General features: G+C 29.9%; 1 protein-coding gene across 1 annotated transcript in view; it reads right to left on the reverse strand.

Moving 5' to 3' along the window:
• Window positions 1-205: 205 nt before the first annotated feature.
• Window positions 206-26,665, reverse strand: part of LOC119681913 (putative mediator of RNA polymerase II transcription subunit 26) — a gene marked incomplete at its 5' end in the record, with an annotated part of 49,495 nt that continues 23,035 nt past the window's right edge. Inside the window, 3 exon segments of the mRNA XM_038095222.1 lie at window positions 206-322; window positions 4,061-4,269; window positions 16,197-16,992. Coding sequence (XP_037951150.1) covers window positions 4,103-4,269; window positions 16,197-16,992 — 963 coding nt within the window. The 3' untranslated portion in view covers window positions 206-322; window positions 4,061-4,102.

Genomic DNA, 26,665 nt, shown 5'->3' on the forward strand with positions numbered 1-26,665 from the left:
AATTTATTTGTCATTCATCAGTTTTTTTTTCATTAGAGTTGACAAGTTTCATTTGCTTGTAAATCTAAAGTATACATTTATCTTATAACAATGATGCTATGATTATACAGTTTAATAACTAGTAAATCATATGGTTAATATTCTAATAAAAAATACATACATATACAACTTCATAAAGTTTACTTAATTTCAAGTCGGTGTTTTTTTTTATATATTATGATTTCATTTCTTTTAAATAATTATTTAGATATTTTATTATAGCTTCCCATTATATATGTGGATATACTCCTGCTGTGATGATTTCATTCAAAAATAACATAACCTGCACAATAAATAAATTTTTATATGAAATTTAATTAAAATATGTGTTTACTTTAAAAAAGTGTAGTTGTGTTCGCAACTCATGGTTTTAATTAATTCATATCAAAATAAAATTCATATTTAAAATGATAATAAAATAAGAATCGGTTATTATTTTATAAAATATGAATCAACCAACAAAGAGCATCGTTGATAATTAGTTTTCTTTAAATTATTGTTAACATTCTGAATTTATTTTAATTACTGAATCAAAAATTAATCTTTAGTTTCTTTCTCCCTCCCATGCCCTATTTCCTGAGAAGTTCCTTATATGCGATTAATAAAAATTTTCATATAACGTTCATTATTCCACAAAACCCTGTATATTTATTAATTTATAAATGCAAGCTTGTGTAATGACTAAAATTTTTTGAAAGGTTGAAGATTTAAGTAATGAGGTGTACAATATTTTAAATGCCATTAAGGAAAATAAAGCATTACAAACCTTTTGATTTATATATGCCAATGTAATCTGAGCTTAATTCGTGACAGTCTACTTTGCTAGTGCATGTTTTACTCCATAATAGTGTACTTTTCGGTGCCTTTTCAATCTAAACTGATTCTTAAAAAATCTAAACTGATTCTTAATATTAGTTGTCAACCATTTTTATATGTATCACAATATATCATCTCTTTTGTAATCAATGGATCAGGCCTTTTGGTTTTTTATCTCTATAATACGTTCCATAAAATACTGAGAGCTGTGGCAATGAAAACTAAAAAGAGAAACTAATTAAAACCCCGGTATTTTTAAATATTTTGAATAGCATTAACTTTGAATCAATTAATGATGAAATCTAAATAAAGTTTGACTTAAACTTGTCCCATAATGTATGCTTGTACTTAAAAAAATAGTGTTCCAGAAAAATTTCTTTAATAGCAAAAAGATTTAAAGACAGTACAGCTGAAGTTTGGGTAGAACTTTCAAAAAAAGAGGATTAGCCGCTGGAATAATTACACAAGACTCTTGGCTATGTACAGTCGTAGAAAGAAGACAACATAGAAGAAACTTCAGATTGATCTGATCTATAAAAAGTTTGAAAAATAAACTCTATTGGCTTAAAAAGGAAAGAAAGATTTGCTGATATCGTATTTGTACTAAAGTATTTAAAACTTGATCTAAAAAACAATTTCAAATTCCTTAAAGTTAAAAATTGAGCACACAAAATTAGTATTAATATATTTCGACTGCATTAAATCTAAATATTAGTAAACAATAACCTAATTTCATGTGTACATATAGACTTTTCGAACCTCATGTGCATATTTTTATATGAATTTTGCGTGGAATAAAAAATGGCACACTCTATGTGGATTTATAATTACCTAACTTCACAACAGGTGGCAACACCAGAATAAAATTAATTATATGTTGTTTATTTGGAAAGTGTTAAGCGACAGCTATAAAATTTCGACTTCATCAAAAGTTTGGTTAGCTTTTTACAAATAATTGCAATGGTGTATCTTGGTGATTTTTTATAAAATTAAAAAAATTAAATATGGTTCAGTAATAAAATTCCTCCTTTTAAAAGGAATGAGCAATGATGCTATCAAATTGGAAATGGATTCTGTTTACAGCAACCTTGTATCATCATTAACAACAATAAAATATTGAAAAGCTGAACTTAAACGTGGCTCTACGATTGTTTTTGATGAAGAGAGTCCGAGTCGTCCCAAAAAAGTCATAACTGAAAAAAACTATGAAAAAATCCACGATACTGAGTTGGAGGATCCATAAATTAAATTGCGTGAGATAACAGAGATGGCAAACATATCATATGAAAGCGTTTCGAATATATAACATGAATATATGTGTATGAAAAAGCTTTCACCAAGATGGGTGCCGCGTTTACTCACAAATGACTAATAATGACAAGAACTTCGTTATTCTAAACAATTTTAATGTTTGGAAAAGTTTATGCACAATTTAGCTAACTTTGAGCGTCGAGTTATGGCAATTAATGAAATATGGATTTATTACTTTACACCTAAGGGAAAACAACAAGCTCGGGGTAGAGAGGATGGGTAGAGCTCAGGAGTAGTGCTCCGAAACGATCACGAACTCAATAATCGGCTGAAAAAGTTTTGGCTTCTGTATTTTGGGATTCAAGTGGAATAATTATTCATAGACTATTTAGAAAATAGTCTATGAAATAGTCTATAAAAGGAAAAACAATAACATCAGATTGCTATTGCATATTATTGGATCGAATGAATGATCGATTAAATGAAAAAATCAAGAAAAAACGTGCACATTTTTCGAAAATAAAAATTTGGTTTTTTCAGAATAACGCACCCTTTCACAGCTCAATGAATACCACGAAATAAATTACGGGTCAAATTGCTTCCTCACCCATCATATTCTATAAATTTGGCGCCCAATGACTATTACGTGTTTCCAAACTTGAAAAATTGAATCCAGTGAAAGAGATTTGTATCAAATGGTGAAGTGAAAAAGAAAACTGAGGTATATTTTAGAGGCCTTCATAAATCGTATTATTTAAAAGGTATCGAAATGTTGTAAAATCGTTGAAGTCGGTGTGTTAAAATAAGAGGGGACTATACTGAAGTACAAAATATAATTATTCAAAATAAATGCGTTTTTAATACTTAGGCTGGGTATTTATCAATCCACCAGTATTAGTGACACAATTCTAAATATTGCATAAATAATCTATGTATAATTAAATATTATAAACTACTATATATAGGTATATCAATGATATTTTATTTCATGGGCAAAAAGTGAAAGCAAACAAAATAATAAGCATATTCCTATCATTAATAATCAATAATTATTATCGAACTATTATTTTATATTATTATTTTGTTTAATAGCAATAATAATGTAATCTATATCAGCCAGTAGCCAATTCAAAGGGAGTTAAAGACATTGATTCTCTTCTGCTTATATATAATAAATATATTATGCAAAAATTTGGTGAAATGTCAAAATATTACCAAAAAATATTTTCCATTATATACCACCCATTAGCACAATATTGGCTATACCTTTGATTATACATAGATACAAAAAACTTTGAAGTTCAAAAATTTTTACTTTCTTTTTTAAACTTTTTTTTTTTGCATTTTTTTATGATTTTTATTAAAAAATTCTAACCACTTAACCAAATAATTTTTAATTGCATTTATTGATTATTTAAAAAAAAATTAATTTTTTTTTGTTAGAATTTGTTCCAGTGCAAAGTTTTGCTGACTACTATACGTAATGCTTTATTTACACAATTTTTATAGTTAATTTAAAATATTTAACTGCATTTGAGCAACACAGGTTTTTGGGAAAAATGCATAACAGGAACCTACATTTTTGGCAATATTTTAATTATTTTTTTAATGGAAAAAAATAGCAGTTCTGTTTTAAGCATTTAACACTGTCACAGTGATTTTTTTTAATATATTTAAAATTTTCAGAAAAAATATTTTGATTGTACCTACAGAAGACCTCGTGAATATTTCGAATTTCCGAGACGAAAAATTTTTAATAAAATTTGCAATATCAAATGAACATAAAAATAATGACAATATATATTTTTTTAAATTCATTTTATGTATTTTAATTTAATAAAATTAAAAATTATTAAACAAAAAACCGCTAGCAGACACTTAACTGACTTTATGTCATTTTTTTTTTTAAATTTTTGTTTTAAATGAATTCATTGTCACTTTTGGTAACAATTACCTGCTTTGTCATCCTGCGCTTGTTGGCAAATTGCGTGATATTTTAATATCCTGTAGCATCAAATAAGTCTGGCAGCACAAGCGGTGGACAGTTATGCGGACTACAAGTGACACGCGGTGTATCATCATCGGTGGAGCCATCTGTGCAAATACATTGCAGGCAATTTCCTGTATCCTGTGGCAACACATCGCCGATTTTATACAACGTGCCTAAGTGAATATAAAATATACATTTTTTATTTACAAGTTTTTTGTGGTGCAATGGACAAAGTTTTTGATAAAAATGACTGAAGTAATTTTAGTGAAATCCTTTTTAACCTCAACATGTCATATGCTACAAATTGAACTAATTTTTGTCCAACCTGAATAATTCTCGAAAATACTATATGCTATATATATATATATATATAATTTTATAATAACAGTATTAAAAAAGTTTAAAATATTTATTTTTAATCTACATATTATAGTTGTTTAAAAATATATATGAATTTATAATTTTTTTTTTTGTATTTTCTATCAAAATTTTACGAAACCATGAATACGAAATTGCATTAAAAATGGTCCTCGTAAAAGTTTGAATAGCAATTTTTCGAATAATTTAGCTACACAGTTTGCTATAGTCAATGGAAAATGAACACAAGTTTGGAACAGCAGTTTTTGTTTATTAAAATTATTAATATTTCAACTTCAGCTTCAGCAACAACAGTAAAAATTGTTGCAAATTAAATTTTGCAGCTGACAAGCCACAACAGGAAACAGCGCTCATTGCAGTTATGGGATCGAAAACGTCCATAAAAGTACTTGGCACTTCAGAAGTTTTGATATTTGCATTCAATTTGCAGCTGCGCATATTTAATCCTTTTGTTAAGTAAATGCTTTTGCTTATGGAAAACCAATTCGTACTTGTAAATATTTGTTGCACTTTAGTTTCTGTTTTCATTACTGCAAATTTAGTTTCGTATATTTAACTTTAATTAAGCAATAAATAAGCTAGCCAAACATTCTAATAACTTGAAATACATATGTGTATATCTATCGAAAGCGGACTTATATATTCTGGGATTTTAGTTATGAATAGTGGTCCATTAATCATAGTTAGTTAGTTCTTCGAATTGGAGGCAGGAACGAGTACTCCTCAATTAGCTAAGCAAGCCGTTCTAAATCCCCAATTCCTCGTAATACAGGATAAAACAAGGTCGAACTAGAACCACACAAGAGCATTTATAAAGGCGAGCATCTGGCCAACGCTAATGCTGCAGATATCGCTTAGTGTGTTAAAGAATGAGGCCCCCAAAACCTTAAGCCTAGTTCTGGCCAAGCCTGTACATAGACACAGCAGATACTTTGGTATCCTTTCTTTCTTGGTAAACATGCATTGCAGAGAATATCATAAGGAAGGACGAGTCTGGCTCAATGCCATGCTATAGTCCAATGCCCTGTAAAGATAAATTTTAACCTAGATACTTCTAATTTGCTTTCGTATATCAAGTCAGAGGTTCTGCATTTGGAATAGTTTGCCCATGTACCCCTTGAGCTAACTGCTGAGGTAGTATGGGCCTACTCACTAATAGTCTGTCGCCAAAAATTGTCATAAATCAATCTCCGACTACACAGAAGTTGTGTAGCGATTGAATATAAAGCTACCAGAAAAATAATATGAGATTTCATATAATAACCAATATATTATATTTGATTCAAATTATTTTTCACTGAAGAAATTTTAGTTTAAAATTGTTCCAGAGAACAATGGATGTTGCAGTTCTTACTGATCATTGGTGTATAGGAACTCACGCAGAGAAATTGCGTATTCCCCATAACTCTCACTGCAGAAGTTGTAGAAACCCGCAGGAGAAAGAAACAATAATACATTTTCTCTGTGAATGCCCAGCTCTAGCATCCAGAAGATATAGGTTCTTAGGACAATACTTTTGTGATAGTTTATCAGACTGCTCAATGGTGAAGATGAAAGATCTATTAAATAACCTAAATTCAGTGGGATGGATTTAGTCTCTACTCTTCTATACTAGGGTTCTTGAGAGGAATGTGGTAACAAAACGGCGATAAATCGCTAATTGAGGTACATTTGAAGTTATCTTATGACCTGCCACTGCAACCAACAAACCAACCAATCAACCAACAATGGGTGTATCGTGAATAAAGTCTTTAATTCCATTACATCATATATATATTACCATATAAATTTTCAGTTCATTGGATTAAAAGTACTTACATTAATACGTATTAAAAATGTTAATGGAACTTCACAAAATACTTCAAATATGGTATTTCAATGTATCATCATACTTTCAGAAATAGCTTTTTCTTTAGAAAATCACATAAATAAATTGCTTTTTAATAATAAACAATGACAAAACATTCAAATTTATAAAAAAATAATCTTAAAAAATTGTATATCCACATATATGTATGCTTACAATTTCAAATCCTTTTAAAATCTCTTAGAAACGAATCAAAGCAACCATAAGGAGAAATCAATCAGATACTCATGTTTCCAATGACAAACTGGCAATTATTCATAAATCGTGACACCGTCTGCACTTTAATACATTTCGCTTCTGCCCCAAACCGCATGACATACTTAAACTGTTGCCAGTGATTTGCCACACACCCCACTAGAATCTCACTCCATAATTTGAAAGCACATTGGCACCATTTCCGTTTCGTTTATCCACAATATGGTGCCAGTCAATAGCGACATCATTTTATGAAAAATTGCTTAGTTGTTACCGCCACCATCATCCACTCTCGTATCTTCCGTCTGACACCATATTTTGTTCTTTGTATCGGGAACGCGTCTCTGCCACATTTGCCGCTGTTTAGCAAAGTTTCCACGCCAGTACTCAAATGCAAATTCCCGCTTGACTGTGCCAACCGTGTTCCATTGTCTGTTTTGGCAACAGTACGCGCCAGATTCGCTTTGAGATTGCATACAAATGAATACTAATTCAATTTGATTCCGTGACGTTATTCAAGATTAAATCAACAGAAATGGATTTTTCATCTCACATTTTCTGTTTTGCGCTGAAATGAATTCTAATGTGAATGAAATATTGAGTTCCGTAACTCTTAGCGATTTGTGCGGATTGGAATCATCAATAATTGAAAATATTGCAATAATTCAAATTATTTCAAACATTCAGTGTTATTTTAAATGCCTCAGTGTGCTTCACGTGTAAACTTCTGAAATCCTTCTCTAAAGCACAGTTAAATATAATTCTAAACATTTCTATTTACTTAAGGTTTCACTAATAAAGTTTATTGAACTAAGTCAGGTGTACAAATTTTACTGAGGTCATTTAACCCATATTTATCAAAATATACATATTATTATTGCCAGATTCATTGTATACAGAAATCTTCAATTACTGATGCCATTATAATGAATAGTGAATAGATAAGCGATGTTTGGGGGTTGCTTCATTGGAATTACTGCGAAGTAGTATTTCATATAAGACTATTTAATTATATTTTATTGAAAATATAATTTAATGTTTTTAGTTTCTTTTAAGTGCAAGTATACCTCTTTATTTTTAATCCAAGTAGGTTGTTACTAAGTTCTACCTTAATTTAATATGAAAAAGTTAATCCAAACTTATGGTTTTCAATACAAAAGTTGCAAGAAAATTAATGTGCAGCTAATTAATTAACAAAAGTGTTACCAAAGAATACCATTCAAATTGTGTTAAAGCGAATGAAATATATATTTAAAGTTTATCTAAATTTTAATTCTCGTTTATTATGCTTATATTTTTACACATAAAGCTCTTTAATTTTATTATTGTTAAATATTAAATTTAATGTATTAATTCGTTATTATGTAAATTGATTTGTGGTTTTGCTAGTATAGTTGTTATAATCCAAATAGACTACTACTAAGCTCTACCTAATTTTAATAAGAAGGAGTTGGTCTAAACATTTGACCAATAAGTAAACTTTAATTTATTTTCTTTAAATAAATGTTGCTTTATTAATTAACTGAAAGAAAGAATTAAAAATGATAAGAATAATAACACATAAAAAGCATATGATGTGGATCCAAATAAGCTGCTGTTATTCAAAAGTAGTGTCAATAATGTTCTGCTCTATGGCTGCGAAACCTGATTCACTACCCACAACCTGGTTTATAAACTTCAAACCCTTATAAAGAAAATCAGGAAGATTTTGAAAATTTGGTGGCCCCACATTGTAAGAAATTCCGAACTCTGGTCAATATGCCGCCGCAAATGAAACCAAAAAGCGTAAATGACAATGCATCGGGCACACATTGAGGAAGTCACCAATCAAAATCTTTAGACAAGCGTTAACGTGGAATCCTCAAGGAAGCTGAAGACCTGGTAAGCCCAAGTAAAAGTGGAAGCGAACACTAGAGAAAGACATCCAAGCCGGATGAAAAACCTTTGGAGAAATTAAAACTCTCACAAGAAATCGTGATAGTTGGAAAAAAATTTTTTTCGGTACAATGTTCCCCTGGGAACGCAATGGAATGAAAAAATAATGATGTGCATTGTTGAAGGAAAAAATCGCTTTTATTTAAAAGATTATTTTATTCCTCAAAAGCATACCATGTAATGGGACTATTGTATTATAAAATATAAATAAATGTTAAGTTATAAAAAATAAATTTCTAATGGAACATTAAAGATATAGTAACATATATAATAGAAATAAAAACATAAATATTACAAATGACGAAAAAGTTACAGTATTCGATAATAATACTAATAGGCGGTATTTGCAAAATTACAACCGAAGGAAGAAGTGGACTAGAAAGTTTTATTGCCCGTCATTGCGACGAATCTTAAATTGTGGTTGAGATATGCTTTAAACGTATGAGACACCCTACGTGTTCAGCAATCACAAACTTGAGCATATCATTTGTATTATTTCATATTGGAAATAATCAACGGACACGAATATTTGAATTTATTTGGAATAGAATATATATGAAAATATGAAAATAATTTGCGTGAAATAGAAAAAGTATCCCAGGTTTTTTGATGGTAGATGAGGTAGGCAACTATATATATGGCAAAACTAGTCCGATTCTATCAAACATACGCATGTTTAAAAGTAATATATTAGGCCATAATTTAGTGGTCTAATTCGTCACTTGTGTCACACTTTCAAACTACACACATTTTTGACGATTCGGAAGAAATTGACGAAACTAGGTTGAGAAGTTTTTATGTATTCACCATACAGCACAAGTGCACCATGTGAAGTTATTTTTTATGAACTCAAATTACAAAAATCTTTACCAAACTGTGTCCACCTCTTGCCTTCACCTTGACTATAACCTTCAACCGGTTAAACAAATGAGTTGCATGCTTCAGGAATGTGATCTTTCAGTATCTTAACCCATTCCTGAACAATAGCATTTTTATTGAAAAATTTTTAGTCCTCATCTTGCTCTCCAAAATGGCCCAAATGAAATAGTCCAACGGAGCCACTATGTGGACAAAATGAAGTGCAGACTTTATGTAAATTTTTAACGACTATTGATTCATACCAGCTTTATGAGACCGAGACCGGTGCAAAATATTGTTAGAACCTCCATGGTCTACGACCGAAATATTTGCATGCCTACGACTCTAAAGCAACTCCCAAAACATTTTCCTAATAATAGGTCACATTGAGTTTAATGAAAATAATTACAGCGCGTCCATCGACGGTCACAGCTGCCCATACCATTACTTGAAATGGAAAATTACTTTGGGTGGCCATTCTTAGTTTCAAATTTTCAGCAATGCGTTTAGTTAAGTGCACACGATCAGTTTTGAGCATTTATGAACTGCTAAAGGAGGAATTTTGGAAATTCGTAATAACTCCTTTGCCTTTTCGAGTCTAACTTTTTGTTGCATTCGTGTAAGATATTGTGCCCTTTGGAACTTGTAAGGCTTTTATTTGAACTTTACCATCATTTTGGAATATACGTCGGATGCTCGGTTGGATATTTTCAGTTCTTTGGCTGTTTGAGCACACTACAACGTAAATTTTGTTTAAGCCGGGTCCTCATTTTCCGAACCGGACGATAAAGTTTGGCAACGCTGTGTATCGTACGATTTATGGTACGATACACAAACATTTTATTGACTTGAGCTCACTTTGCTTGACCTTACGAATAATAGCTGGTCACACTACTTCATTTAAATATCATTTCGAATAACTTATGTTCTATGAAACTTAAATGCTAAGCAAATGCTTGTGGTAGCTACCAAACAATATATATAGCTACCATTCGCATGAGTTTTACGTAGTTGGCAATATCAGTTTGACAGATATATCTGTGAGGAGTTGGTAACACTTCAATCGCCATGTATAACCGTGTATTAAATAGTATTGTTAAATATTACATTACTATATTTAAAATATAGTAGCTTTTAACTTCTTGTATTTATAATATTCTAAAGATAAAATCGTCAGCACTAATAGGTTAATTTAAAGCTTTGGAAACTAAATTAATTTATAAATAAATTTTGAGATGCATAAAATAAACTTAAAATGTATTACTTTTGTAATCAGATGCTGTATCAGTAGTATACAGTAAAGAAGATTATACTTTTAACTTTCTGTATTTAAAATATTTGAAAAATAAGGCCTCAAAATATATTAGATTCTTAGTCCAATATTGTATTAATTTGTAGTAAATATCAACAACAATTTAACAAATTTACATTAGTAAGCGCACTTTCTGCATAATTTGATTTAATTTAAGTATTTTTGAAACATTTTTTTAATATCACATATTATCCTTCCAAGGTGAAAATATAAAAATAGACATTTATCTAAAACTTCACCTCATTTTAATATTTCAGCAACTCTGAACACATATCTAATCTCATAAACTTTATCAATGAACACAAAAAAAAGAACAAGCATACAAAAACAAAATTGCTTAATGAACTGTTAAACGAATTTCCAACCGAAGAAAACTAGATTATCAAAAGAATCAATAGATCACATTAATAGGGTCAAATGTGTGCTCTTTTGTATCAAAGCTCACTTTATATGTCACATTACCACATTATTATCCTTACAGTAAATAAAGGACTTCAAAGAACATTTTGACCTTCTTAAAAGTAAATGAAAATATACGCAAATGATGTCAATGATGTGCAATACAAAAAGTAAATATGAAAAGCTTATTATGGTAATGAATATCAAAAAAAATATATGAGAAAAGAAGGAAAATACCTACGACCTCATAATGTGAATATATATGTAGAAAGTTTGAAAGAAGGCAAAAATGTACACTGCAAAACAAAAAAAAAAACAAAACCTTCCTACTAAATCTCTTGAGCACATTTAAGTGTGTGTTGTTGTGTTGATAAGAGAAAATGACGGTTAACACATTATGACTTTATTATGGCGTACATAGTACATATGTAGGCCCATGTTAACTTTCACAGCCTAAAGCCAATTTTTTCGCAAAGTAACGCTACAATTCCTCAGACCAAAAATGAATAACTTTTGCTAAAAATATTAGGAAAGTGCTTAGTAGGAACTTAAATATATTTACCAAATCTTAACACATATACGCGCCCTAGGTTGAAAATAAAAATAAATAAAAGTCTATAAAAAGAAATTGACTTTAAAGTAGAGAAAATCTAAGCACCATTTAATGACTCCTTACTATGTTTATGAAAAAAAGCACTGCAGTCCATTGAGGACTCTTATAAGAAGTACTTATAAGGTACTTGAAACTTGGAAGAAATATAAAGCTGAATACAATATATATAAGCATATATATTTAATCATGTTCATACACAAATTATATGAATAAATATGCATAAATTATTTTTAAGCTTTTATTTTACAAATTTATTAAATATTTGTTCAAATCGATACTGGATTTTACTTTAATAGAAATTAAAGAAATTTAGCATATTTGGTAAAAACTTTATTTTACTCTCCTTAAAGTTGTGCTTACAAATACCAATTAGTAACTCAAAAATTATTCTCTGTATTAAATTATACAATATTTCTTGGAATAAATAACCGCAGGAGTTTACTCTACTTTATTTATTTTTTAAAGCATTTAATTTGTTACTATTTGTAAGGAAAACATTTTCCCCTATTTAAATATATTCATTTGATATTAACAACTTTTTTTTTAATTGCCAACATAAAAAATGCAAATTTTTATCCTCCTCCTAAAACGAATTTCCTCTTCATAAAAACACGAACACCATCTACATTGATTTCAGTTTTAAATATTCCTGTGGGAGGACGATTCACTCTCGACTCTTATATTAAAGTATTCCACTGTGTTTTCACTTAGATAAAGTATCCTTAAAACGACCATTAAAGTTTAAGTTTAAGAAATTTATTTCCTGAAATGAAATTAAGAAACTCAGCCAAATTGTCTCAGTAAAATTTTGATTTATGTGTCTTTATGTATCTTGTGCCTTTAAATGCTGGCAATAGATTTTAATTTAATTTGCAGAAAATTAACATTTCAAAAACATTTTACGTCTTCTAAATTATTTAAGTACTATTTCCTGTAACATAATTCCTAGGGCAAGCAAATAATTTAATAAAAACACTTAATAAAAGCTTTAAAGTATTAAAATTAAACTACCTTTGAAAAGTAAAAAACCATAAATTAATTTCAAATGGTGTTAGAGAATTTTATGCAGAAATGTAAAAAAAACAAAAAGAAATATTTAATACACTTTTCTATTAAAGATAGAATGTATTTAGTTACATTTATTATAATTTTAAACATGAATATTAAACTTTTGAAATGTTAGAAACCAACTTAAAGGAGACCCAATTAAGAAATTTAAAAACATTCTTTTCTATGTTAGATGCAAAACTTTTCACACACACGTCATAAGAATTAATTATATTTATATGTAAATTAAACTAAGTATTCTCAAGAAGAGATATATACATGTTAAACCAAATAAGGAAAACTTTAATTGTACTCGAAACTTGTACTCGAAACTTGCTACTTCCTACTACTAAAAAAGCTACTACTGTTTGCAGTAGCTTTTTTAGATCGATTCTTCAACATCCAACCAAAGTATCGCAGACCGATTGAATTACCGATTAGATTACCGATAGATTACAGATAAAGCGGAAAAACTCTTCCTCTTCTTCTAGGTGTCTTGTCCGCTTCGAACGTTGACTAACATGATTGCTATTTTGACTTTATCTACAGCTTCTCGAAAAAATGATCTTGTACTTTTATTATACCATTGACGTAAATTCTTCTGCCATGATATTTTTGGTCTTCCAGGGCCACGTCTGCTTTCTATTCTGCCTTCAATGATTAATTTCAATAGTCTGTAATTTTCCGGATGCATCAGCATATAACTAAAAAACTTTAACTTACGGAGTTTTACTGTCTCTAATATTTCTGTCTCTTTGTTGACACGCCGAAGTACCACTGTATAATTATAATTTTTTCTGTCCAGCTTATATTCAGCATACGTCGATAGCACCACATTTCAAAAGCCTCGAGTTTATTCATCGATGCAACAGACAGCGTCTACGCCTCTGTCCCGTAGAGGAGTATAGAGAATTTATAGCATCGCAGCATTCTTATTCTGAGCGGTAATAACAGCTCTCGTGTGCACAGCAAGTTTTTCATCTTAATAAAAGAAGACCTTGCTTTTTCAAATCGGACACAAAATTCTTTACTATTATCCCATTGCTCATTAAGCTGCCCTCCCAAGTAGTTGTACATATCGGTTCTTTTTATGGCAGAACCAAATACTGTTAATCTTCCTCCAGAATTGGGTCGTTTACTCACCACTATATATTGGTTTTACTGCAATTTAATTTTAAGCTATATTTAATTTTTAAGCTCTGCACTTTAATGCAACAGCGTCTAAAAGGTTCTGTAAGCCCTCTATTCAGTCGGCAATAAGCACTGTATCATCGGCGTACCTCAAATTGTTTATAAGTACCCCTTTAACCATAATTTCAACTGTCAAAAATACCAAAAGATGGGATAAAACCCAAAAACTATCATTTGAATATGCCAAAAGTAAAGACTATATATATTTGCGTTAATGATTCCAGAGATATTGCCCATGAAAAGTCTATTCGACCCGTCTAAACTATTAATCAACAATTTTATAATTCTTGAATCGTTTGGTGCAGCGACTTCATTGCATTCGAACAGAATAATATTAAAATAAAAATTAACCATTTTTGCACCACAATATTTGAATTTCTAAATCAACAATTGTGACCATTGCCTATATACATATACCTGATTGAGTGTCATATGATACTTATACTCATTTGTTTTCTGAAAGTTTTCAGAGAATTGAGGACAACCAACTGTCGAAAGAGAATTATCCTCCACCACAACAATGTGACCTTCCACACATCAGCTCAAACAAAAAAATTTTTCAGCACTCAACATTATATGACTTCTTCTTATTCAGAAACATTAAGAAAACAATGCATGGAGAGCGGGTTTTTATACCCGAACTGGTTGTTGAGACAACCAATACCCCTGGTTTCGGAAGTTCCAACTTCAAAGAGGCAAAAATTGATTCAATTGCATTCAAAAATATATTGATCAAGCTTCAAGCTTCAAACTACGGAACTCATTTTGACACCACAATCAAAATATCAAATTGTCACTTGAAAATAAGATATATATTATACTGTCTTAAATTCCAACTGGACTTACGGACTAAAGCTATTGGAAACTGCAGCAGATACAAAATTAAAAATAATCCAACTTTTCATATGTTTCTAACTTTTCATTTCTTTACTATTGATATATAGATTTATTATCTTCAAAATCCTATTGCAATCAATAGTTAACTCTTTTGAATTTAATAGTAAAAGTTAATGTTTTGAGAGATGATACCAATAAATGTTAAGAGATGATGTGGTCTGGACTTATTTTATGTTCTAATTCGACTCTGAGGCAGCTTTATGGAACAATTACTCATTGGTATTGTGACGTATATTATATTAAAGATAGTCTAACTTATTATAGTTATATTCTCTATTTGAATAACTTTTATATATAATCTTACTACACTGAATTAATGACATTTTGTTTCATTATAATAGGATAACATATCACTTTTTTTAAGAGTAATAAATAATATATGTTTTATTGATAGAAAACGTAAATAATAAGCAACGAATCTCTGTTTAATATAGCGAGTGTAGGGTGAGTGACCTACATATATGCTCTCCTTGGATCTCATAAGTTATAACCTGAAGCACTGCAAAATTGTGCGAATGCTATTTGCTTTTAAGCAAAACTGAAAAATATGACTTATCTTTAAGAGTTGAATGCTTATCAGATATTTAATATCTAAAATTATAATGTGAGCTATCTACATCTATATTTTGGGGGTAGAGATTGTAAATTAATTTACTTATTAGTGAAGCTCTACTTATATGGAATTTTTTCCTCCCAAGTGTAGCAAAGAGCCTCTGTTATGGATTTAAATTAAACTTTATTATACATATGAGTAGATAAAGGTGTAATTCCATGAAGTATTACCAAACATCAATGTACGAACTCTGCTTCACCAAGTTATAGCTGCTGTAGTGAATTATCTAGAATATTGCGGATTCTAGTTCAATACTTGACGGGTAATACATTTATTTGGTCTTATTAGGGTGCACCTATCCAACCTTATTTCTGAATTTCTTCAGTTGCTCTAGTCTATCGATGTAGCCGATTTGGTGCTGTAATATGAGCCCATAGATCGATATTGAATATTCTCTGAGGTCACCAGGTGAGCAAGATTCTTCATAGATGTTGTTTGAAGAGTTTATACAACTCGGTTTATTTACTTGTGTTATTTACATATAAAGTTTGAAAATTTACTTAGTACTATTAACACGTTTTAATAGTAGACAAATGAATTTAAAAATTTAATATTTAGAATTATTTTTATTGAAACTATTGAGAAATTGTTATAATATAAAATGCAAATAGTTATATATATGTAGATAAATGCTAGCATAAAAAGTCAACTTCAGAATATTCTTTTAGTTATGATTGAGTTTAAAATGTTCATTGTGATTGTCATTTATGCATTTATTTTTATAAACAATAAAATATTCAAAACCTATTTCGCAATATTGAAAATCTCTGTAAAAATAATCAATCCTCGACTTACCCATTACATTACATTTTCTATCGGGGCTTAGTGTTGTTGTTGTTGTAAGATTACTTGTCGTTGTCACTGTCACCGAATTAAGTTTGTTTGCGAAATCCGCAATATTCTCTGTTGTCGCTATAACTGTTGCCATTGCAGAGAAGACTGTTGGCATTGTGGGTAAGTGCTTGCTGTTGTTGTTGCTTACTACAGTTGCTTGTATTGTATTTGGAATAGTTGGCAATGTTTTTGCACTGGTCGGATTCGATATTAAATCCGCTTCCACAATTATCGACTCCTTCTGCACTTCCTCATCATTTGGCAATACCAATTGTTGTTGCTGTTCATCCTTTTGTTTTTGCATTGTTTGCGAATGTTGTGGGTCATCTGCTGCTGTTAGCAAAATGTCAATATTTACGACACTCCCATTGAATTCACTACTGTAATCATTGAAGGAGCTGCGAAAAAATCCATTTTCCGCATTTTTTGTTTGAGGCATTTCTGCGGTCTCATATGTTTTCCTATTTGCTGATATGTCTTTTTCATTCAGATTATTATTATCCGACGTGTCTGTTAAATCAAAAACTGTTGTTTCATCATTGTCATAGTTGCTATTGACATCCGCATCACTGATTTGTTTTCCAGGTTTTTTATTTTTTTCAGTGGAAGTAAGCCAACGATGAAAGGCATCATCCTGCTCCTCGTGACTTTTGTTGTTATTGTAATTATCATTGTTATTATTGTGAGCTTCTGTATTATCATTTGACTTCTTTTCATAATTATTTTCGTTATTGAAGAGGTCTGCATCGACTCTTTTCTGTAAAAAAAAAAGATTCATGAATAATACATACGAAATTTAATATATAAAAAAAAGTATGAGATTGAATTGTATTGTATAATGAAAATTAATTTAAAATTTTCAGAAAAGTTATAAAAAAAATTACTGAAATAATTAAAAAAAAATTTCTGATATTTTTTAATTGTTTTTTAATAGAATTTAATTTAAATAATATTCTAAAAACTAACGCACAAATCTTGATAACCGACTTCTGAAGGCCGAAACCATTCATTTATTTAAAGAACATTAAATTAATTGAATTCAACATTCAATTTTATTTAAAATTTACGACCAGTTCTTTTATTTTTTTTTGTTTAATTTTAATCAGCAGAGCAAAAAATTAAACTCAAAGCAAATTCCGAGCAAAAGAAATACTTTGCGAATTTCTCAAAATATGGGTCACCAGTTTTTGGTTCGGTTCTTCTCTCATACAAACTGCAGAGCTATGTGCTTTATGTTTTTATTTTTATTTATTTTTAATTTTTTTTTTATATTTCTTTTTTTTGGAATTATTTAAATATGCAAGGGGCAAATACGCCATACATCCATCTGCCAACAACAAATCTGCATCACTTAATTACATCTGAACCATGAACCAAACAGTCTGCCTCCTCTCTGAAAACACAAAACCGTCGGTGAATGGCGAAAATTCACTCAACAACAAAGTGTGAAACCATGTTGGGCAGTCGAAATCTGTTACGTTCTGGTGTGTACTGGAAATCTGTTTAAGGAGGAAACGCTTTCACTCCGTTCGTCCTCTATTACGCGCCGTAAACTAAAATATTCAGTTTGTTGGTTTTTGGTAAATTTCATAAAACTACAACAACAATTTGCTCTCGAGTTTGGTATTTAGAAAGTTTCGGACTTTAAAATTTAAATGAACAAGCAAAAAGTTATTTCAAATATTTTTAGTCTGATTTTACAAAATTAGTGCAACGGCAACTAATTACTCCATCGCAGCTAATTACTTTGTTACCGATTTGGTTGTGAATTAATGAATTAGTTTTCAGCAGTTTTTTAATTTCATGGTTTCAAAATGCGAATAGAAGAGATATAACTTTCTAAAACTTGTCAACAAATTTTAATATTTAACATCAAAATTCTTTAAGCAGGTGGATTAGATGATGTATCTATCTCAATATATGTACAACAAATATAGTTAAGATTTTAATTTTAGTAAGTAAATATAGAAAGACATTGAATGCACCAGGGGATTTTAGAGCAAGTTAATCTATCTTTGATACAAAACATAGAAGATATTACTTTCTGTATAAGAAACAAAAGCAGTACCAATACCAACTTTTCTTTTTTAAGAAAAAAAAAGAAAGGAAGAAAATAGCTAACGTTTAAGAAAGAAAAATCCAACTACTTTTCTCTTTTTAGAAAATAATCTGTTTTGAAATATTTAAAGTACCAATTCGTTTTAAAAAAAATAATTATGTTTAAAAAAAAAGAAACAGCTCCTTTCAAAGAAAAAGTCTATACTTAACGAAAAATAGAAGGTTAAACTTCTTTATTCTTGTGGAATGATCGATTGATATGATATGTTATTTTAACTGAATAATAAATATATGGAAAATGTTTTAAGTAACGTTTTAAATAACGTTAAGTAACGTTGGAATCAACAACATGTCCTAACATACCTATAACTAACCAACTCGTTCTACAATAACAAAAATGTGAAGTAATCAAATGATGTCAGCCTACAAAATCAACGAAGAATCACGTTTACCAACAAATGTTGCTTTGGACAAAGTAGGCTATTATGAAATAGTCCTGTCTTGACAAACAAAAACCACGCTTAACAGGTTTCTGAAAATATCTGTCCTGCTATATGATACAGAAATTTGGACAACTACCAACAGTGATGAAAAGGCCTTGGAAACATTCGAGAAAAATATTCTTCGAAATCAGTGGTCCACTAAACGTGGGCCATTAGTACCGAATTAGATGGAACGATAAGCGGTATGAGCTATATTGTTATATTTAAATAGTTAAATACATACAAATTTAGTGGCTGCGCTGGTTTGGTCATATCGTGCGAATGGAAAAAATGCTCCAGTTAGAAAGGTGATGGAAATCACCTTGGAAAACGCGATAGGAGACGCCCGCATCTTCAGTAAAAGAACTATGAGACCAACTGGCGACTACAAGCCACTGATCGGGCTGGCTAGTGGAGGCTAGCTGACGTGGCGAAGAGCGACTTATGTTTGTCATGACCAATTAACTTAATAATTAACCAATCAACTCAGTCAAATAATTGTTTTTACTTTTAACTACTGGCTTAAAGGGATATACTTATTGTAGTCGAGATTTGAGGTCACTTATACTAAACAGATGAAAGCTTCTTCGTTGATAAACTGGCTGAGTTGATTGGTCGAAACTCATTGTGATGAGTTTCGACCAATTTAGTGATTTACAATTGAAAGGCTTACTTCACAATGGAATTCAGTTTTATATGTTATATTTCTGAGAATATTAACAATATTTTAAAAAATTTACTTAAAGAAATACTAAATAGTTTTTATGTTACTCTTTGTGAGACAATCTCAGAATTTCGTAACGTATACCCAATCTTTGTAGAAAACGATTTGCTGCGGAAATTGTGAATTTTGACCAATAAGTCATAAAGGTTTCGTAATTTTACATTAATTTGAAAACAATAATGGCAAAAACTTTCTTACTCTTAGAAGCTTTTTTAACTACTTGTTCAACTTGTCAAATCCATTTGTAAATATATTATACTCTTATGAACACAAGTTATAGTCTTATAACTAACACATTCATGAGTGAAAAATTTTTTGAATTTCAGATTCACATTGAGTTCTTTTGAATAATATTTGAAACATACTAATAACATATTAACCAGCACGTAACTAATTCTGGAATTATTCCCTGTAGGATTACTTAAGAAGATTATAATCAATGATATGCAAACATCTTTTACTATGAGGAGCTGTCTTAAATGGAAATTAAATCGAATGACCTCATTGAGGTGATGCGAAAAGATTTTAGTCTTAAGGTAAACTTACTGGATAGATCACAGTCTGTTAGGAAAATGTAGTAAGTGATTGAATATTGCCCTCCTATCTGCAGCTGTGAGGTAGATAAAGAAACTGCTTCAAATCTAATCTAAAATGTATCGTAGATTTTACCAACCTGGGAGTTACTCTCTAGTAGGTGTTAGTCAGTTGTAAGATCTCTTCAAGTAAAAAATAAAATTCCTTGTTGTAGCTTCGAAGGTGTTTTAAAGCTTAAGAGTCTTAATATACAACAGAACAGACTACCAGATCTATGTGTATTACGAGACTGACTTTCATGACGTGATTTAACCAATCTTAAAGCACATAGCAAAAAAGTGTCGCCAATATAGTTTGTAAAATTATGAAAAATATATTCTGCCAAAATATTGCCTTAAAGTGAATAAAGATCAATTGATATCAAAAAATTCAAATGTCAAATACAATCAAGTATTATGCATTGTTGGTGCATTAAAACAATAAAATTTCTTTCAAATGCAAATTACAAAGTCTATCAGTTATTGATATATATTAACAGATGCGCTTAAGCAGATTCCTCTGTAAAAATAGAATTCAAAAAACCTTGAGATACTCGAAGTGTGAAAGTGCAAAAAAGACATAAAAGGCATAAAATATAATCGAAATGCATTAGAAAATGAATTTGTTTAAAGACTTTTTTATGCAAATTTACACTTTTCTATGTATTCCACACATTTTTACTCTTAAGTGCATTGTAGGATTTATGGCGATTAAAGGAGGAAAATTGACACAACATTATCCGTTACTGTGTACATACATGTCTGCCTGGTCTTATCCACAGTAGTGCACACAAGTCAAAAGGATGTGGGCGTTGTTAGACCTATCTACTTTAGTGCAATTGCTTTTGTTTCGTACCCTTAACAAAACACTGCAAAAAAGGTCATAAGCTTCTTTGCTCTTAAACACATATGCATTGGCCTTTATATCCTTGAACATTTAGTTTTCACTTTGCCAATACGTTGTTATGAATCCAAGTATATAGGATGAAAGGTTTACACTTTTTATATTGTTTGCCTTTCTACATTGTTATGAAATACACTTGACTTCATAAGACTACATGGACAGAACAGATGAGTCTAAAGAAGGTTAAATTCGAGATGTTTAACTTTATCTCTTTTAAGGCAAGTTTTAAAGATTGTTATGTGTTTTCAGCACGAAAAAAAATACTTTTCAAATATTTATATTTTTAGCATTATATAAAAATTTACCTTTATTGAAGAAATTGAAAATAATTGAAGGTTAGTAGTTACATTGATATACTTTTATAATCTTAATACAATAAAGCTTCTGGGCTTAGTAAAAATATAGTAGAATAGAAGATGATAGAAGATGACTATCGAAGAGAGTCGAAATATTAAAATAGTACTTCAATAAAATATAATTTGTTTTAATCTAAATAATAAATTATAGTTCCTATTTAAATGACCAATTAGCCCGCTTATACTAGTAGTAAAAGTAAAGTATGTATGTTTATATTATATTTATGTATCAAGGTTATAAAGCAAAAGGCGTTAGTAGTAATCAACTACTCATATAGTAGTAGTATGGTATTAATAGAACATATTCCATTTGATCAAAAATAGCTTAAAACCCCACTATCTACTCTAAAAAATACTGTAATAAACACAATAAAAGTACTGTGTATAATATTCAACTCAAATTTCAGATTGGCTGAAAAGTTTTGAAAACTACACCTATTAACCAGTAGATGAATTAAAATTTTGACATTTTGTGTTTCATTAGAATACTCTCAGATGTTTATTTCAATCTGTCAATGCAGTCTTTTTCACAAGCCATTTGAAGCTGACGTGTCGGTGATTTTGTCACAATTCAAAATATTTTGTTCTTTATTTTAGAAGATTAATCAATGTGGTTAAACAATCTACTTCTTCATTTATTACTATGCATCGATAGGTTTTAGAGTTTACACGTAGGTGTACAAGCGTTGAAGATGAACCACGTAGTAGGCATCCAAAAAATGCAACAACACGAGAAATCATTGCGAAACTCTACGGCATTATTCGTAGTGATCCAAGTTAACTAAGCACAAAATTGCTGATATCATAAGCATTCCGGACAAACGAGTAGTCCATACTTTAAAAGAATAATTACTTATGTATTTAACTAATTAGTTAGTGCCATATTCGTTGACAATTCAACAAAAACTAAATCAAAAACAAATGTCTCAGTGTAATCTGCAGCATTTTGAACAGAATGAAACTGATTTTGTTCATTGTTTTATAAGTATAAGTGAGTCTTGGATCTACCATCATAAATCGTGATCCTAAATCAAAACAAGAACGTTTAAGTGGACTGAGACTGGTTGTTCAGCTCCAAAACGGATGTACTCAGAAAAATCTCAGAAAAAGGTTATTGTATCAGTTTTCTGGAATGTAGAAAGAGTTTTATTGATTGATTTTCTTGAAAAACGCAAAACAATTAATTTTGATTGTTATTGCGACCACTTAAATAAAAACTAATTACAAAAAAACCCGGCTTACAAGAGAAAAAAGTAATGTTTCATCAAAACAATGATCAGGTTCAAACAAGTATTTTGACGATGCCAAATTTAACGAATTAAAGTACCAATTGCTTAAACACCCAATGTTTTTTCCAGATCTGACTCACTCCGTCTTTTACCTCTTCAGAAATTTGAAACAGTTCACTTCTGAAAACCGTTTTTCGTCGTATTAAGACAGAGATTGTTATTAAAGAAAGTTATTAAAGTAACGTTGGAAATAAATATATTGAATTTGCAGGAGACAATTTTGAATAAAAATACTAATTTTATTATAAAATTAATACTATTTTATTTTTGCTTTCAAAACTTTTCAACCAATTGAATAATCTTTACTTTCTTACGTCAAATTCGTTCTTAAGTCAAATTCGATCTTACGACAAATAAATGTGAGTAACGCATCTACTCAGTTTAGAGATGTCCAAAAAAATTTATGTATTCTGTACATATGCTCACAGTAAAAAATTAATGTATTATTTTATCACAGGAGGCCTGTCAAAAGTATAAAGTTAATAGTTTCCCTTATTGCTGTATTGTGCTTAGCGGAATTGGTGTCATTTCAGTGGTAATATAATCATAAAAATCTTATCGCGATACTTTTTTCATTCTTTTTATTTACAAAATTCGTAATAATGTAGCTTCAATATTAATCGTTTCCATAAGAACAAGTTTGTTCGTGTTCCCGTCATCTCTTTTTGTATTGTACTTCCATAAATTATAGCACGTCTACAATTTACTGAATATAAATTTTAGTTATATTCACATTATTAATTATTTACTACATTTTCAGCTGAGCACATTTCAAAATAATTTTCTTCTTACACCAGAATTCTCGAGCTACTTTATATGTACTTCAAACAAAACTCGAAACAGAAGGCATTCATAAAATTTTCATAAAACTTTCAGTTAAGTTGTCAAAATGCCATGTTAGGATTTTGTAGAGCTTTGCTTTAAGTTGCTGAATTTTTAATATATTGACAGTAACAATGCAGTAGGTTTTCACTTTGAAATACAAAAGAATAAAAGGAAAAGTAAAATATAAGTGAAATAAGAAGGTAAAACAGTTCTAAGTTGCCTTCAGGATAGATATGAAAAAATAAAATTTAAATTCTTATATCAAATGCAGAGTACAATGAGCTCTTAAAAATCTTTTCGCAATACTTAAAGGAAAGATATTTACTTATCCTCTAAAATTTCCAATGGAACTCTTTAAGTTAAAAGCGAGACATATGGAATGAGACCTTATCTATTATGATTTTTAACGTAACAAAAGTTTCTACTTAGTGGTGAGCATACAACAGACTCAGACTTCTAATTAATTAATATTTTATTCAATTGTGACAAAACATCAATAGCAGTCTTTTAATGAATATTAGAAAATAATTTTTTGAATACTATCCCATTTGATGTACTAAGTCTCAATGACATATTGATATTTTCTTTCGTAATGCATTAAATAACCACAATGCACACTTTTTGTGATTTCATCATTAATTATATTAAATGAATATTATATTTTGTTTGAATTCTGATGTTGTTGAAATCTTTTTGTTTCAACAAACTAACTATGACGCATTGGTATAAATTAGGTTTGGTGGAGTGAAGAAAGCGCTTGTTAATACATATTTCAAAAATAACACTCAGAGACTAGAACTATGCGATACCCTTAAAGTTTCCAAGGAGAGGAGAGAAACAAATTTATACATATTTTTGTTAAAACCATCGATACTGTCCTTCTTGACCATTCAGGAAGTCTCACAAACCTACAGTTTATATCTCCATTTGTTCATACACAAAGATATAAAAATTGAATGATGGCATTCAGTTCTTCTTTGTTCTGGCAATTTGTGCCCAGATAACTTATTTTCTCCTTTAGTATACAATTTAAATCCATTTCACATAAATGGTCAAAAAAAAGTTTATGTACCAATTATTTTGTTCAATTAATTAAAATTGTCTCTACATTAAAATAAATAATATAAATACCCTTTCGTTTGAATGATATTATATACGCAATAACATATATATAATAAATTATAAGATTAAATAATATAAAATAATTTTGATCGAAGCTGCTATAAGCAATGTGTACACACTAATATTTCGATACCTATTAAAGTTATAGGAGCGTTTGGTGTCGACAGCACTGCACATAACATAACATAAGATGTATCTGAAGTATGTATTTATGGGATTACATCCAATTCTGAATAAATCGATATTATTTTAAAGAAAATTAATTTTTTGTATAGCAAGTCAAGTGCTTAAATGAGAACCTAATCCATTCAAAATATAAAAAATACTTTTCCAAAAAACTTTTTGCCTAATATCTGGCTTACTTCAAAGTTATACCCAAATCTTAACCAAGTAAATCCATCTGTTTTGCACATGTTGTATTGTATATACTATGCTCAAGTTACAAACATGAAGTACATATACTGTAAAATAAAAACCTTTCCCTAACAAGAAGATGTGCCTCAATTGGCACCTTTCCCTAACAAGAAGATGTGCCTCAATTGGCAGTTATGTTTAAATCTGAACTGATAAAAATAAGACTTTGTGTATTATCTCATATACATTCTATACTAACTTTTGAGTGGAAAAAATTTACATTCTTTAATATAAATGTTAAAAAAATATAGCAATCCAATTTCGGTCAAGCCGACGCATGATTAAGGTCCACTCTCAAAATTTGATTCGAATAGCTCAAAAATATGCAACCAAGGTTATAAGAACTCAACTCATTGGGATGAGCAAAAATAAAATATATACACCCTATGGGATTTACCATGCTACTTTTAACGCTTTACTGCAATCTTGCCAAACCTAAAACAACCTCTTTATAGTTTTTTATGTAGACGATAGAAGCAGTGATATTGAGTTTGAATGGAAACCGAAAAACGGATAGACGGGGTGATGGACTAAACTATTATTATTATTATTATTGTTAGGGGATGTGGCACTACGACCATCGAGTCTATTGTGCCCCCTTCTGAGCTTAGAGTAGGGTCTTTAAACCCTGTTGCGTCAATAAAAAGTAGTATAGAACCTACTTTAGGAGCCTATTCCGTATGTGCATTACCGTAGGTCATTCTATCAATACATGTGTGGCCGACTCCTCATTCTCTTCACAGAATTTACAGTTTGCATCCGTAAGTATACCCAGTTTTGTGGTGTTTTATTCTGATGATTCTAATTTTTTTTGTTTGATGGGTTCATACAATTCTGGTATCTCTTATTGTTACAGGTACCAATAAGTGATTTGGATTGTTTTAATCCTGATTTATTATTCTCCCACTAATCCTTTTTATTCTAGTTCTCCTTTATTTCTATGAGAGAAAGGAACGTACTATTTCCTGGTTCACAAAAAGGTTCCGGCCCCATCATCGTTGTGGCTGCTCCTTTCCTGGCTAGTTTGTCCGAATATTCGTTTCCGTGTACGCCAGTATGTCTCGGTACCCAAAGAATCGACACCTGATTTATTTCGCTAAGCAGATTTAGCTTATTAAGGCAGTCTAACACCAGTCTTGAGGTCACCTGATGCAAGTTCAGTGCCTTGATCGCCGTTTGCCTGTCTGTCAGTATTACAATATATGGACTGAACTAAAACAATGAAATTTTTCGGACTTGATCAAGAATATATATACTTTATAGGATCTACGAAAACAATGAAATTTTTCGGACTTGATCAAGAATATATATACTTTATAGGATCTACTACATTTTCTTTATTACTTTTCAAAAACCTTGACAAAGCTATTATACTATCTTTAAACTTTTTTGTGTGAAGAGTATAATAAGCTTAACGGAAACAAGTGATATCTTTTTTTAATTTATTTCAATTTCTATACTGTTCAAATAAAAAAAAAATAAAATTTTCATTTAATTAAAACTTTTTATTTGAAAAACTCATAAATAAATCTTGAATAACTGCTTTTAAATTTACTTATTATTTTACTTGTAACTTTACAAAGAAACTAGAGAATATTTTCCACCAGTTCAAATTTAATGGATTCCTTTTAAATGTCGTTATGTTAAATCCTTTTAAAATGATAGGATGTCTAACATATAAAAT

This window comes from Teleopsis dalmanni, chromosome 2 (assembly GCF_002237135.1).
Source record: "Teleopsis dalmanni isolate 2A chromosome 2, ASM223713v2, whole genome shotgun sequence".
In the NCBI taxonomy this organism is placed as follows: Eukaryota; Metazoa; Arthropoda; class Insecta; order Diptera; family Diopsidae; genus Teleopsis; species Teleopsis dalmanni.